The sequence below is a fragment of the Salvelinus fontinalis genome, chromosome 29, assembly GCF_029448725.1.
Source record: "Salvelinus fontinalis isolate EN_2023a chromosome 29, ASM2944872v1, whole genome shotgun sequence".
NCBI classification, from domain to species: domain Eukaryota; kingdom Metazoa; phylum Chordata; class Actinopteri; order Salmoniformes; family Salmonidae; genus Salvelinus; species Salvelinus fontinalis.
This window is the reverse complement of record NC_074693.1, coordinates 36,331,529-36,347,303: the sequence shown is the minus strand read 5'-3', so window position 1 is coordinate 36,347,303 and position 15,775 is coordinate 36,331,529. Positions and strand designations below refer to the sequence as shown.

At 39.4% G+C, this 15,775-nt stretch overlaps 1 protein-coding gene across 1 annotated transcript; it reads right to left on the bottom strand.

The window, feature by feature from the left end:
* Positions 1 to 2,145: 2,145 nt before the first annotated feature.
* On the bottom strand, positions 2,146 to 15,132 carry LOC129827934 (fibroblast growth factor 18-like). The gene is made up of 5 exons (XM_055889229.1): positions 14,444 to 15,132; positions 14,235 to 14,271; positions 8,918 to 9,095; positions 6,835 to 6,941; positions 2,146 to 3,948 (listed from the first exon to the last, which is right to left on the bottom strand). Exons 1-5 carry the CDS (start codon positions 14,473 to 14,475, stop codon positions 3,670 to 3,672), a joined length of 633 nt encoding a protein of 210 aa, XP_055745204.1. The 5' UTR covers positions 14,476 to 15,132; the 3' UTR covers positions 2,146 to 3,669.
* Positions 15,133 to 15,775: the final 643 nt, after the last annotated feature.

Genomic DNA, 15,775 nt, shown 5'->3' with positions numbered 1-15,775 from the left:
CTTGAATTCTGAGGAACACTTTGGTTGTTCCACTGACATTTTATTTGACTTATGTGCCACCACAAATAGAACAAATTTCCTCAAGACAGTGACAGAGGCCGTTGTAATGCCATTCTTAATATGTTGTTATATGTTGATGGATGATGTTAGGAGCTGCGTTGAGTTAATAAAGAATCATTTATACATTTTTTGCACGATGAAAAGAAAATATCTGATAATAGAATAAACTCTTTTGCCGCTACTGCATTTAGAGAATCAGTTCCCTGCAGAAGACATTTGGAACGAGGATTTCATGTTTCATTTGAAAGTTATCGATTCAGCTCCAAGTCTATCCTACAGTGATCAATGGTTAACTCAAATAAAGGCTTGGCAGGAGGTTTATACAAACTGTCTTCAGATCATTCCGAAAGGTTCAATCCATTTGTTACCATTGGTGCTCGTTTAGACAACCCTCAACCTCTATTTCTTAAGATTACATCTCTCTTCTTTCTCTATCATAACAAGTTGTTGAGGGACATTATTAATACGCATATCATTCTTTCATCATTACTATTCTGTAAGTAATTTGCACAGGCACAATATCTGTATTCAGATATATTAAATTGTCACATTTCTCACCCTGGTCTGTATGAACCTATTAGGGGATTCCATAATTAAATTGAACGAGTATTGCAAGAGTATCTCACATGAAAAAACATCATGTAAAATAGTATTTTTAAAAGCAGACAGAGCATGAGACATGCATGAGACCTCTAAATCCAATGACGGAATAGTGTCTTCATCTGGTATAGCTAGGTGGCTAGGCAGACTGCCGTGTGTCTGATAACATCAGTAGGAAGTTAAACAAAATACGTTTTTTCTTCAAAACTGCCATCTTTCAGTCTGACGGTTACTGTAAACACCATTCCAGCGCACAACATTATAAGACATACTATTGCACATTCCTTCACCCTGTTTTTTAGTAGGAGAAATGTCTCAAATGCTTTTGCCAAGAGAAAGCTCACAACATTATATAAAAGTGGCATCCTTTGTAGCAGAGTAACACAAGGTTCAGTTATTGCATTTCTAATAAAATACTTGTGTGAAACTACAGAATAGCAGAAAGTTCACAGCAGAGGACTCTGCTATTCTCTCAACACTCCTTGTCTTTCAACCTCATGGCAAAATACCCTCTTTCTTGATATACAGTTGTTGTGCCAGTAAGGTGCCAATTGGAACACTCGCTACAGAAAATATCTCTTCATATTTCCACATTTTGAATTATGACAAACTTCTTAGGAGATGTAAAACGAACTCCTTTCAGGCTGGTTTCCGGCCTTGATTTTGATGTCTGCATAACATCCCATGGAAGTTGAGGACATCCCAGTTATGATCGCAATTTGCGTAATGGGAAAGGTTGTAGAAGCCCACATCTAAACCCAGATGTTAGATGAATCAAAAATGATATTCGTATCAAGTGGACCAAATTCAAATGACTTTTGTTCCTTGTACACAAAATTGCCTTACAGTCCCAATAGGATTTAGCAGTTGTACACCATGCACATACAAGCACTGTTCCTAAAACATAAACTCGATCAAAATATTAAAGAGGTGATGAGAGGTACCCACTGGGCAAAAGCTGGTTGACTCAATGTTGTTTCCACGTCATTTCACCTCAAAATGTAAATGTGTTGACGTTGAATAAAGGTGGATTTGCAAAAAGTCATCAACGTAAGGGAATTTCGTATTTTTCCCCCCCCAACCAACTTTTAACCTAAATCAAATGGCATGGTGAAATGTGTGGTTGACTTCACATTGAAGTCACGTTACTTGACAACTCAACCAAATGTAAATCAAAACTATACATTGAACTGACATCTGTACCACTGCCCAGTGAGTAACTACAAATATCGAAGTTCCGTTGAATGTCGTCTTGGCACAGACACAGCTAATGTACTATCAAAGTTCATGGTTTGCAATGATTCCGCAATGCAACATTTCTCAACCTACAAACCTACTGCTGGTAAAAGCAGCCTTCACACATTTAGGTTTGTATAGTATATGAAAATGCATTTAGTGAATTTATATAACCCCAGTGTGTAGGAGAGAAAAGGCATGCATTTGCCCCTCAACTATAATTCCAGCACAAGTAAACGCATAGAAAAATTGCTTTAAATATAGTCCTCATTTTATTAACAGAGGCCAAATAAATTCATCACAATGTATTTACAAAGAAAGGCAATAAATATCTTATAATAGTCATAAAATTGTTTTTGCATACATTTAAAAAAAACAAATTCATAAACGTGTCATGTTGTTAGTAGCATCTCATACAAAACCTGTCAGGTGGTAGACAAATATATAGGCTACTACAGCTCTACCCAGGAATAGAGGCTGAACTTTGTCATCAATGGTAATGATCTACCATGTTCTGTAGGGATCACAACTCCTCTGGTTGTCTGGTCTATTATTGGCTGCAGTCTGTTTCCCGAATCCAAGATAAGCATATTTCTGGTTGTACGGTTTTCAGGGTTTGAGAGTTAGGTCTTACAACACAGAGATAGTGGGTGGATAGGATGAATCTATACCTGTCTTAGTACACATTTGAACAATTCAGTGCTCTCGACATTATAACTGGCTTGATTGAACACATTGTTAAAGATGAACAGTTTTTGGGATGTCTCTTTGAACATGGGTGCTTGGGTGCACCATGAACAACCAGAAATACAATCCACCTTTTGGTTGTAGGCCTATGAAAAGCAGGGCAAAATTGGTGGACGCAGATGTTAATAATAACAGAAAGCTTGCTCTGTGTCAAAAATGATTCGGAAGTATATCAGATAACATCATATAAGGCAGTGTTTGAAAAGCTGTCCAGTATTCATTAGGCTTGTTTCAACTTTCTACCGCAGTAAGACACGTAAGGCTAAAGGTGTGATATTATGTTTCCCATTGTAATAGTCAGTTAACTTCTGAGCCACATCAACTGAGGTTCAACAAAACTCCAACCCCGTCTGTCTGATACCTGGCTAGTCAAAGCATGTTGAATCATCAGTTGTACAAAAAATGTCAAGGAAATCACACTGTACACATCGTGTTCAGCGCATTCCAGCCAGAGTAGCCAACGATTCAGGCAGAAGGTATCAACACAGAGGGAGAGTTGGGGGAGAGAGAGCGGGCCCTGTCAAATATTGCACTCAAAGCTACACAGTTATCTAGGTAGACTGTGTCACCTGCCACTGGCACCTCTTTCCGTTTCGTCTCCTTGGCATCTGATTCCAGTAGAAATACGGGATCCAAGTTGTCGGGGGGGGGGGGGGGGGGGGGGGGTGACACAAACAAAACTGACAGGTATTCCAATCAAATCTAGCGCTTTCTTTTTATAACATTTATAAACTCATGCTTCCACCCTCATTGTCAGAAATATGCCTTCAGTTTGTAATTCAAAGGAGCAGAAGATAAGCAATAAGGGTCCTTTGTCATTCTTAGTTTATCCGATATAAATAAAATAAGACACATTATAATAATTATAACAACCCAGAAACATCCAACATTTGGGAGATGTTCAATGTTCCTGAAATATAAAAATAAAACATCTTTGAATGTTTGTTCTTTTTTTGTCGGCGTTCTTTTTACAGAAGAATCTTGTGATTTCCTAGGAAAACAGTGTGTCTGATGTCCATCGGACCATCAGTTAGTTTCGGGGTTCTGTTTTAAGCGACGCGCCCTTCGTGTCCGCTTAGTTACTGTAGTGAAACGGAACTCTTCCAGTGGGTCCACCTTGCCCTTTGGGTGGCGTTTCATGAAATGCACTTCCTGTTGTGTTTGTGTGGTCCGCGATCCTTTTTTGGGCCTCCCCTTCCTGTTGAAGCCCAGGTACCAGCCTTTGTACTTGGCCGACACGAGAGCTGTGTAGTTGTTCTCCAAGAATTCTTCCACAAAGACACACTCCTGGTTCCTACCATTGAGCTGCAAGGAAAACAACATGGTTTTAGACACTTAGCACCTGGTTTCCAACACTGTGAAAAAATCCCTTCCGCCTTCCACAACGGCAAACCATCAAGGAAACCTATTTTACCTACTGCCAAAGAAACATTTCTGTACGTCATATAGGCCAGGAAGAGATGGAACTATTACAGTTGCAGAAAGTTGTTATTCATTTGTTTTTAAATTGTGTTTCTGGTATGGCTCTTGTAAGGACACAAACTTTACGAGACATTTCAAACTTTGCTTTTCTCAGTTTTAAACTATGTTTGTATTTAAAAATAATTGTACATTTTTGTGATATACACTTCCATACTTATGTATTTGGACAGTTAAGCTGCATTTGGACGGTGAAGGAACAAACATCACACCTCACAAAAAAATGCTAACCTCCCCTGTTATTGGAAATGGTGAGAGGTTAGCATTTTTGGAAGGTATGATCTTTGTTTTTCTAACTTTCTCACACATCATTATTCAGGATTAATTCATGATTATCCATAAACATGGTAGCATCCACATGAACGTGGATGTGTTCAGAAACATCTTCTATTCTTATTTACAATAAAAGTGACTCCAAAATTACACAATACATTATTCACTATTCAGTTCCTCCTGGGGAAATTTTTCCGAAACACAACCAAAAACTGCAAATGTATCCAACAAGTTTGTAGAGTCACAAGCTTGATGTAGTCATTGCGTGCTAGAAATAGGGGACCAAATACTAAACTTTTAACTAGACATGTATAAAAACACCCTCAAATAAAAGGTGACATTCTGTACTGTCGTCTTAAATAAAACATTTGATCTCAAATCCAAAATGCTGAAGTAAGGAGCCAAATTTTTAAATGTTAGCTTCACTGTCCAAATAAATACGGAGGGGGGTGTATATGCTGCTGTCCAGTGGTGTAACGTACTTTAGTGAAAATACGGTATCTACGGTATTTTCGGTATCTGTACTTTACTATTTATATATATATATATATTTTTACATGTTTACTTCACTACATTCCTAAAGAAAAGGATGTACTTTTTACTCCATACATTTTCCCTGACACCCAAAAGTACTCGTTACATTTTGAAAGCTTAGCAGGACAGGAAACTGGTCTTCAATTCACACTCTTATCAAGAGAACATCCCTGGTCATCCATACTGCCTCTGATCTGACAGGCTTACTAAACACATGCTTCGTTTGTAAATGATGTCTGAGTGTTGGAGCATGCCCCTGGCTATCCATAAATTAAAAGAACAAGAAAATGATGTGGTCAGGTTTCATTAATAGAAGGAATTTTAAATTATTTATACTTGTACTTTTGCTTTTGATACTTAAGTATATTTTAGCAATTACATTTACTTTTGATACGTAAGTATATTTAAAACCAAATACTTTTAGACTTTTACTCAAGTAAAATTTTACTGGGTGACTTTCAAATTTACTTGAGTCATTTTCTATTCAGGTATTTTTACTTTTACTCAAGTATGACAATTGGGTACTTTTTCCTTCGCTGCTATTTTAAATTGCGCCACCTGGTGAACAAGAGGTATAATTGCAATGGCAATGCTGCTATGAGGCCATTAGCCTGTCAAAGCATTGTGATGATTGCAGTCTATAATTGACTGGTGGAGGATCAAAAGGAAAGCACAGGTTACGTAGCAGGATGCCAGTGAGTTATCAAAAGATTTCTGTCAGGGGTACACTGAGTATAGCACTCTCCATCCTGGCTTGTATGTTCGGCAAGTGAACATATGAAGATTTTCATTCCAAAACGCTATATATTTTTTATTTACCTTGATTTAACTAGGCAAGTCAGTTATTAAGAACAAATTCTTATTTTCAATGACGGCCTACATCCACCAGGCTCTGAGAAATAAGTAGTGCTGTTTGGTTTTACACAGTTAAATGTAACGAATAACTACATTAAAAAAAAATATAGAACTGTACAAATTATACATTTGTGACATCAATATTGAAACATAAAAATAAATAAATACAGTAATATGAGGTCGGTATGTAAAACATTTACATTTGACATTTTAGTCATTTACCAGATGCTCTTTTCCAGAGCAACTTATAGTAAGTGCATTACTTTTAAGATAGCTAGCTGAGACGACCACATATCACAGTCAAATATATAGGACACAAACATTCCGTTCCAGCTAAACAATGGATATATAGGGGTTTTGCTAAAAAAAAAAAAAGAACGAAAGTCTATTAATAAAAAATCTGATAAGAGTAATATTTTACACACATATGAAGGAACTCATAAGCAATCGTTTCTGATGAAAAAACACAAATGCAAAACATTTGTGGATATGGCGTTTTGAAAATAAATATTTTTCATCTATTTATGTCTTAGTCTTGCTAAAATATCCGTAAAGTGTAAATCCACAGCTGAAAAAATAACCGCCAGGGCTTCGGTAAAAAGCTAAGGAATGGGAATGGAGATATGTAACCACTCTTAAATGCATAGACAGAGCTATGGAGCTATGGATGCAAGGACTGACCATCCATGATATCAACAGTATACTTGTCACCATGTCTTGAGACTATACAGTGTCAAGTTGAACTAAGCTCATGAAGCACTTATAAGCTATATTCTTCAAGAATCAATGTGTACATATAATTCTTTAAGAAGTCCAACAGTGGATGTAGCAACTGTAGATTTCCCCTTTAAAGAGGAACTTTAGCACACATAATAATTTAAAAAAAAAATCTTGTGTAAAAGTATTTTTTCTAATGTTAGTTATAGTAATTTCTTCATCCACTGGAATCACTCAAAGAATCTGTTATTGGCACTAGGCAAAACATTTGTTTCCTTGAGTAAGATTTGACACATTCTCTAGCAAGAGAGTAACAACCAAGGATATGCTTACCTTCCCAATGATTTTGCCATTCTTGTTCATACAGATGTAATACTCACTCTCCTTCCCTTTTATTCGAATATGGCTCCCAAAGGTTTCCGTCTCGACAACAAGAAGAGCTAAAGGGGAAGGAGAAACACATTTACTTAATGAATACTTAATGAATACTTTCAACCACTTCATTAAGTTGATACAGACCATTTGAAACAGATAATAACTATTGGTTCATGAAAAATACTCTATAGTTGACTTCGCCATCTCCACAGAATAACAAATATACAACTTTAGCCTCGTAAACATTTGAAACGACCCATTCTAAACAAGCACGCCGGCGGCTTCTTTTGCTCTGGCACAACCTTAACCCCTGTGGGTTCATCTTTGTTTCTGTTCGCTCCTCGCGGGCAAGAGATCTGCCAAACATTTTGGAGCGGTTACGCTCCCTCGGGATTAGGTTTCAGGTTCTCTTTAGTCTGTGCTCACTCAATCAAAAAGTTAAAGATGATCCATTTGTTTAACACACTGGCCTATTCAGTGGCACTCAAGGGAACGGAGGCGGGCGGGCGGGCGGGGGGGGGTCCTCAAAAATAGTCCTGTAAAACAATCTTGTAGGTGAGTGGGAAACTCATCTCAGAACTGACGTTGAGCGAGAGAGGAAAGAAGACATGCCGCTCTTTCAACCAGGGAGCAAAGAGGATAAAATGACTGCGGTGAGACTTCTCTGAATGCACAGGTTTGAGAAACACATTGGAGCTCCTGAGAGGAGTTGGAGGAGCTGAGACAGAGACAGCCACAAGTCCCCACTTAGCTGCCCCTCTTCCATCCCTTTCATACTACAATGGAATAAAGCGAGCTGTACCGTGATATCCCGGGTTGAGGAGGGTTTTAGTGTAGTGCCGCTCACTGCGGCCAAGCTTAATAAGAAACCCCACAGCATTCTCAGCGCTGAATCGCAAACGACTGTGCCTCGGACTTATGCATGTACCACTGGAGACTCCAATTGCAACCTGAAACTACAGATGCAACAACTGCCTCAAAAAAAACAACACTTCTGCCTGTTTCACGTGGATTTTTTCTTTTACAAATGTGACTATGCATTTAGATACATAAGATGCTATCGGACAAATGGTGACATCAATTATGTGGGATTGCATGTGACACATTCTCTAGCCCAGCTCTACTGCCTGGGGAGAATTAGAACTCTGTCTTATCCGCGTGTATATGTGGGGTAGCTGACCTTGTAGTAGCTGAGGCTCCATTTCTCAGCCGTGCTTTCTGACCCTCCATTGTGAGGTTGCTGTTATGACTGAGTGAGGATTAGTGCAGAGAGGAGAGAAGAGTGTCTTCCCGAGCCTCCTGTTAAATCAGTGTCAGGGAGTTCACAGGTGCCAGGTACTGGGGCTGAGTGGAGGGGGCAGGGTTGGCAATTCGTCATGGGGAACATTGAATCTGCTTCCACTCAAGCTCTAACAAGCAACGAGAGGAAACCTCGCCTCAGTGCATCTGTGACTGAACACAGTCGACCGGCGGTGCTTGTTGGCGACTCATACATGTGAGTGCAAACAGGCAAGCACTCCCATACAAACACGTCTGGACCGCAGCCCAACTTTTAATAGAAAATGGGCCATGTCCACAGTGACAAGTAGTGAATATAGCAACTGATAAACCCTCCACAGAGTTGAAAAGAACTATGCCAGGCATCACGCAGAATTACTTCCCATGACAACAATCAGATGTATTTCCACCTCAATATGATCACTGACCAGAACAGTGGAAGGAACACAGCTGAGACACAATGAATAAAGACAATATATACAATATCTCTAGATGTGCTTTCTCTGTGGACGGACACGCTCATAGCGCCTCACATTCCCACACTATTCATAATCTTAATGGCTTAACCAAGCAATCAGTAAGGAGCTGAGTTAGGGTCAAAGTTCACTCATTAAAAATGTAAACCCAACTCTGACCAGTAGCGGTCCAAAATAGGTCGAATGAATCCTGTTTCACATGGGATAAATCCCACAATTAAAGACCATTGATGAGGGGAACTGGCTTGAAGCGTCTGTAAGTGAAGTGCACAGGAATTCTCCCGTACCGTACTTGCCCCCATCGTCTCCGTTGGCGTTGACCTTCTTGCCCAGGATCTGGACGTGCTTGCCCGTGGTGTGGCTGTACAGCTGGTAGATACGGATCTGCTTCCGGCTCAGGTCATCCGGGTTCCGCGTGTGGTTCTCAATATAGATCCTGAAATCGGCTGAGCTCTGTTGAGATTCCTGGAGGAGAAAGACATGACACAGGTGGTCATAGACCAGCTTTTACCAGGGCCTCTGTCGTGAAGCTCTGCTTAAAGGCCAGAAACTGAGGTAACACCTAGGAAGTTGTAAGCTGACATTTTAAGTTCCGTTTGCACATTAAAACTGACAGGTTTCTTCCACACGACATGTTTACAAGGTAATGAAACTGTGTGGCATTGTACAAATTCAAAGGGCACACACTGTAGAAGTTCACCGAGAACAAAAGCACAACATGGTACATGCTTCATTATTATTGCATGTCTTTGTATTGAGGCAGCTGTCTATGCGCCCGGGGATATCTTGAAAACAGTATTCCATTTCCACAAGCAAGCAAGCCACTAGCAATTATACACCTGAAGCATCCAGCCCTGTTACACTATCATCAAACAAATATCTGCCTGAGGGCCCAGTAAGGCCCATAAATCACAGTGGAGATGTGGATGTGATGGCGAGAGGCAGCTTGTACCACAAAAACACACTCGGAGGGAGCCTCTTGTAACATAAATTCGCCATTCAAATATTTCACACTGTTAGCCTGAATGCAAAGGTCTGTTCCGCACTTACAAGTCAGGGCCCAAAAAAACCCGGAAGAAATCGCTGACTTCGACAACACGTCAAAATGAACGCAGCCTGTGTGCCCTGTCACCCAAACCCATATGTGAATGGGAAGGGTAACGTATACTTTCGAAACCCCTGGAATCTCGATTTGCGGCAAGATCCCATTCCCCAGCTGTATCATGTGGTAATTACATAGTAACTGCCTTTTTATGTGGCTTCTCTCAGGTGGCTAATTATATACACATTACATACTCCAACTCCTCGTTGTTTTAACCTCAGAAAATTAATGACATTTAGTGAATGAGAGGGGAAATATGCTCATGGCAGAACAAATCTTTAACACAGGGGGGAAAACAAACCACTGATCTGAAAACAAATCCCAGTAGTGTCAGCAAGGTGTCAGCAAAAATGAAAGCAACTAAGAAGCAGAGTCACTTTTGGATGGTCTAGAAACAACGGAAAATACATGAATTGAAAATATGAAACAATTGTACATCGTGTTTAATGTAAGGGATAATCAACAAGGGGCTATGCTTTCTATGATAATTAACGAATGACGTGGTAGTTGTGTTCCACGACACGCTAGCGGAGTGGAACTGACCTTCCACTGAGTTACACTGCTTTCCAGAGAACACATCGAGCCCCAAGCTGACTATCCCTTTATACCATGGCTCTAATTTAACACATTTGCTGCTAAAAATGTGTTCATTTGCCGGTAGAAATGTGCTCAACATCCACTGAAGTATCTAGCAAGTTCACTAGATAGCAACAGTAGTTGACGTGGTAACCAAACAAACAGACTTGCTGGTTGAGCTAACCAAACCATCAGTCGTAGCTTGCTACTATGAAATTAAAATTCAACAATGCCAATGATGTTTTCAATTCGACTTTTGCTTTCAAAAGCAGCTCAAACATAGAACATGCAACAATGAACTATAGCCATTGAATTCTACCGTGCAAATATACTGTGCGTTACAGGGAAATAATACACGCTCTATAATCCCCTTCAAGCCAATCAGAAACATGTATTCAACAATGCCATGGTACAACACTAAAATGAAATTGTTTGCCTAAAACAAAGATGCATCTTAATCAATAAGCAAATCTTATTGAAATCTCTATATCAAACTTCCTTTGAATTTAGTCAATGCTTAGGCGGAGGAACATTAAGAAGGTTATTATGACACACCTCATACTTCCGTACCTAAGAAACAGTGCATCCAATAGAGAATCCAGAACCCCATTAAAGCTTCCACAACTCTAAAAGAGCATTCAAAACTATCATAGAGCAACCAAATCCAATAGAGCATCAACATCCCCATTAAAGCTTCCACAACTCTAAAAGAGCATTCAAAACTATCATAGAGCAACCAAATCCAATAGAGCATCAACATCCCCATTAAAGCTTCCACAACTCTAAAAGAGCATTCAAAACTATCATAGATCAACCAAATCCAATAGAGCATCAACATCCCCATTAAAGCTTCCACAACTCTAAAAGAGCATTCAAAACTATCATAGAGCATCCAAATCCAATAGAGCATCAACATCTCCATTAAAGCTTCCACTACTCTGAAAGAGCATTCAAAACTATCATAGAGCAACCAAATCCAATAGAGCATCAACATCCCCATTAAAGCTTCCACTACTCTGAAAGAGCATTCAAAACTATCATAGAGCATCCAAATCCAATAGAGCATCAACATCTCCATTAAAGCTTCAATCTACTCTGAAAGAGCATTCAAAACTATCATAGAGCATCCAAATCCAATAGAGCATCAACATCTGCATTAAAGCTTCCACTACTCTGAAAGAGCATTCAAAACTATCATAGAGCATCCAAATCCAATAGAGCATCAACATCTCCATTAAAGCTTCCACTACTCTGAAAGAGCATTCAAAACTATCATAGAGCATCCAAATCCAATAGAGCATCAACATCCCCATTAAAGCTTCCACTACTCTGAAAGAGCATTCAAAACTATCATAGAGCATCCAAATCCAATAGAGCATCAACATCTCCATTAAAGCTTCAATCTACTCTGAAAGAGCATTCAAAACTATCATAGAGCATCCAAATCCAATAGAGCATCAACATCTGCATTAAAGCTTCCACTACTCTGAAAGAGCATTCAAAACTATCATAGAGCATCCAAATCCAATAGAGCATCAACATCTCCATTAAAGCTTCCACTACTCTGAAAGAGCATTCAAAACTATCATAGAGCATCCAAATCCAATAGAGCATCAACATCTGCATTAAAGCTTCCACTACTCTGAAAGAGCATTCAAAACTATCATAGAGCAACCAAATCCAATAGAGCATCAACATCCCCATTAAAGCTTCCACAACTCTAAAAGAGCATTCAAAACTATCATAGAGCATCCAAATCCAATAGAGCATCTTAATAGAGCTTCCAAAACTCACCACGACCCTCTTTCTATTATACTACCCCACAAAGTTCACCACCAAGCCAGCATTCACTAAAAATACTTTTAGAATAACTACTGCTTTGGGATTTGTATCAAATCTCTCCATCTCCAGACAAACATAAAGGTGTGTTTTGTAGACAGTTGCATTTCACATGGAGGAAATAAAGGCAAGCCGCTGCAGAGGGCCGAAGGTAAACGCAATCGACCCCAAAAAACATCGGTCCGTCTCCCTCTTCAAAGACGGGACGAAAATGGGTATGGTTGAAACTTTAAAAGTCTGGCACCATCTTTGCTGGGAAGCTTAGCCCCCCTGCATCTCAGATACACCTTACCATCTGCGTAACCCACACATAGGTCTACAAAACACTCTACATGCCATCAAGGTTGTGCTACACAATTGTATTGGTCTATCTAAAGTGTATTTCCTGCAAGAAAGCCTCTACGAGACTTCCTTCTGACCTACCTCTTCTTTGCAGAAGCAATTAGCCATGCAAAGCATGAAGCATATTGATATATATCACCGCAGATATGGGAAGCAATTAAAACTGTATTATTGCGATTGCTGTCTCGGTTGGGGGAGATATCAGACAGTTGACACTAGTGTTGTTTTTGCCAATTCCTTTGGAACAAGAGCACATACCCTTACATAACCCAGTTGTCTCCTATTTTTTTAAACCACCAGCTTTTTTCCTCGCCGAGGGGTGTCTTTGTAAGATGTCCCCTTTATTATGAAATGGTAATGCCAGGTTTTATAATCATGATCCCTTGACCCATTTGTTTAGAACATCTCCGACAGAGATGTGATGTCCAAGAGGTAGAATGAGGGATTGTACTCTATGTCTTCATCTATTGCAGCATCATTGGATGGATTGGGCTTCTCCATTAATAATTTGTTTGGCATGAGTGGTTTGTTGACAATCTTAATCCTCATCTTCAATGCAAAGGATTACTTGTTGAACCAACTCTGGAAATGTTAAGATTTTTAAACTAGGTGATATCTTATCACCTCAATCAAGGGGAAGGGATTGGGCACATTGTATGTAATTACTTATCCCTGTATAAATAGCCAGCAATCTTTCTGACTTTTAATAAGCATTAAATTGGAGACAGGGAAAGGAATCAAGTAATTCTCTGTAATCCCTGAGAGATTTAATTGGCATCAACCCTGGTATATGATACTGACTAGACTACAAAACTAACCTCAACAACAGAGGCATGGAAGCATTTCAGGATGTGGGCTAACCGCTGCCTCTCACTGTATCCAACAATATAACATGCTGGTTTCCAAACTACCCTTTGTATCTGCTATTCATTTACACCAAATACATCATGACAAATAAACTGAACTCAAAATAACCAACACATTCATGCCCAAACGCATTCATTTTTTATATTAGGCAACAGTTAAATCTAACTCCATGCAGCATGTTACACTCCATAATAGTGAATGTGGATTTTACTGACGTTTGCTATAGACAACCAAGTTAACAAATAAATCGCATGCGTAAAAGATGCGGGGTTAGTGCGGTTTATACTATTATTACAAAATAGATCCACGAGGCTGAAATTGATCAAAATAGCAAATTATCCTTATCTAAATGTCCTTAAAATGTATTTTCATCTCAGTTTTTTCTCTGTCTCAATGCTGGTTGCCTGGCTCAATTGTGCGCGGTGGGTTTATCTGGTGCACTCGAGGATGCCTCGTTCATTAGCGAGACGCAAAAGGATAGTTTCCTCTACATTCCAAACCTATTTCCTTACAATAAAATGTACTATAACAAGGGTAGAGTTACTTTGCTTGTATTTTTGTTTGACGAACAACAAACATCGATCTTTAATTTGGGAATTGTGTTCATCTTATCTAATTAAAGTAACATTAAAAAGTAACTGAAATCTGAGAAAAAGAACCAGCGCGTCTAACCAAGGTATGTTCAAGGTTGCCAAGTGTCCACAAGCTAAAATAGTGTATAGTTACTCTTTCCAATTGTATGAGTATTTGTTCATAAAAAATCCAGAATGGGTCCATAAAAATCACACACACACACACACACACACACACACACACACACACACACACACACACACACACACACAGTGTTCAAAACCAGAACAATCAAATCAACCTACCTGGAGGTGGAAATAGAGGACCAGAACATGTAAACACCTGGAGAGAGAAAAGGGAGGAGGGGGTTAATCACAAGCAATTACATAAAATATAAACGGTTATATCCATACCTGAATGTCAACGGTAGCAACTATGAAGCTTTTAGCGACTTCTATTGGTAAGAATGTACGTGTTTTGAGAAACGAAAGTAATAGAAAGATGGAATCCTTACAGGTATATGAACCTCGAAGGCACAACAGACATCTTGACTTGCTGAAATACACCTGTTTCCACAGTTTTAAAGCCCCGAGAGAAGTTGAGGATAGACCCGCCAGCGTCCTTGCGCACACAATCCCGGAGGTGTCTATGAAACCCAGTGTAATGATAAATAACTGGAGTGCAAAAATGTCACTGCATGCAACATTAGGTGCTTCCTTGTTGTAAGAAAATGATCCAGAGGGAAAAGGTAGCGTATTGTTTCTTGTCCGCCTCCAAATCTCCTAGCTCCGCTCTCACGGTCCGTTTAGACAGCGGTATCTTGCCAGGCGCGGAAATATTCAACTTGCAACCATTGCTTAGTAGATTTCCCCTTGTTTAAAAATCCATTGCGCGCACCCTCTTTCCTCCCAAAAGGTGCTCCTCCAAAGATCAGAGGTACTTCAGTTCCGTCCGTACCTGCGGGGGATATCTACACATTGCAAGGATCATTTTAAATCTTCCGACTCCACAGTGGAAAAATGGCAAAAGGGGACAAGTGCGTAAAATCGAATATGAAAATAAATATTTTTTTATGTGGAATACCTCGCGTTCTGATAAAAAGTTAGTGTTATCCAGAGGGTAGCTATAAATATGAAACCTGAATCTAACGTAACGGCAGATCTTCGTAGCAGGGGCGATGGTGTAATGCCTGTCAGTGGAGTATCTGCGGCTAAGGATTTGGGCACAGTGAGGTTTTTCTGTTGGTGGTGGGTGGAAACTGTCAGCGGTTTGCACCTGATAGGGTAATCTTTGAGAGGCCATCAGTTTGGAGAATGTTTTCCTCTAGTCAGAAATGATAGTGATTGGGAGGGAGTTGGTACAAGGAGGAACACACGAATTGATGGACTTGTTTTCACCTTTTATAGAGACTTTTGTATATAGGCTACATTTTATTTGGAACAATTCGATTTACCTTAAAAGCAGGTGTAAGCCTATTTCAAGTTCCAAATAGTTTACTTGGGCGAATAGTGGATTCTCATTTGAAGCTTAAATCATATTTTGTATTTTTCATAAATGCCTATCTGTTTTTTTTATATATATTTGTTATTCGGTGTTAGTACTATTAATATCGAATTAATATTAGTTTATTATTGCAGCAGTTTTTGTTGTATTACCTTTGTAATGATAAACAATGTGTAATGTATTTTCAGAACACAATATTACAAAATTGTGTGCCGAGTTGGTAAGGCAACAGTCAAGACTACTCTTTCTCGGCTTCTCTTGTTTTCAGGTTATGTTGGAGGTCACTTCGTTTGTGGATTGGGCTTTACTCTCCCAGACAGCATTGAAATGCAGGTTGTTGTGG

Excerpts from the sequence above, each read along its gene's own strand:
- LOC129827934 (XM_055889229.1), bottom strand. The coding sequence starts at position 14,475 with ATGTCTGTTGTGCCTTCGAGGTTCATATACCT. Across the intron at positions 14,272-14,443 it reads CCTTCGAGGTTCATATACCT|GTGTTTACATGTTCTGGTCC; the intron begins GTAAGGATTCCA and ends TTCTCTCTCCAG. Across the intron at positions 3,949-6,834 it reads ATGGCAAAATCATTGGGAAG|CTCAATGGTAGGAACCAGGA; the intron begins GTAAGCATATCC and ends TTTTCCTTGCAG.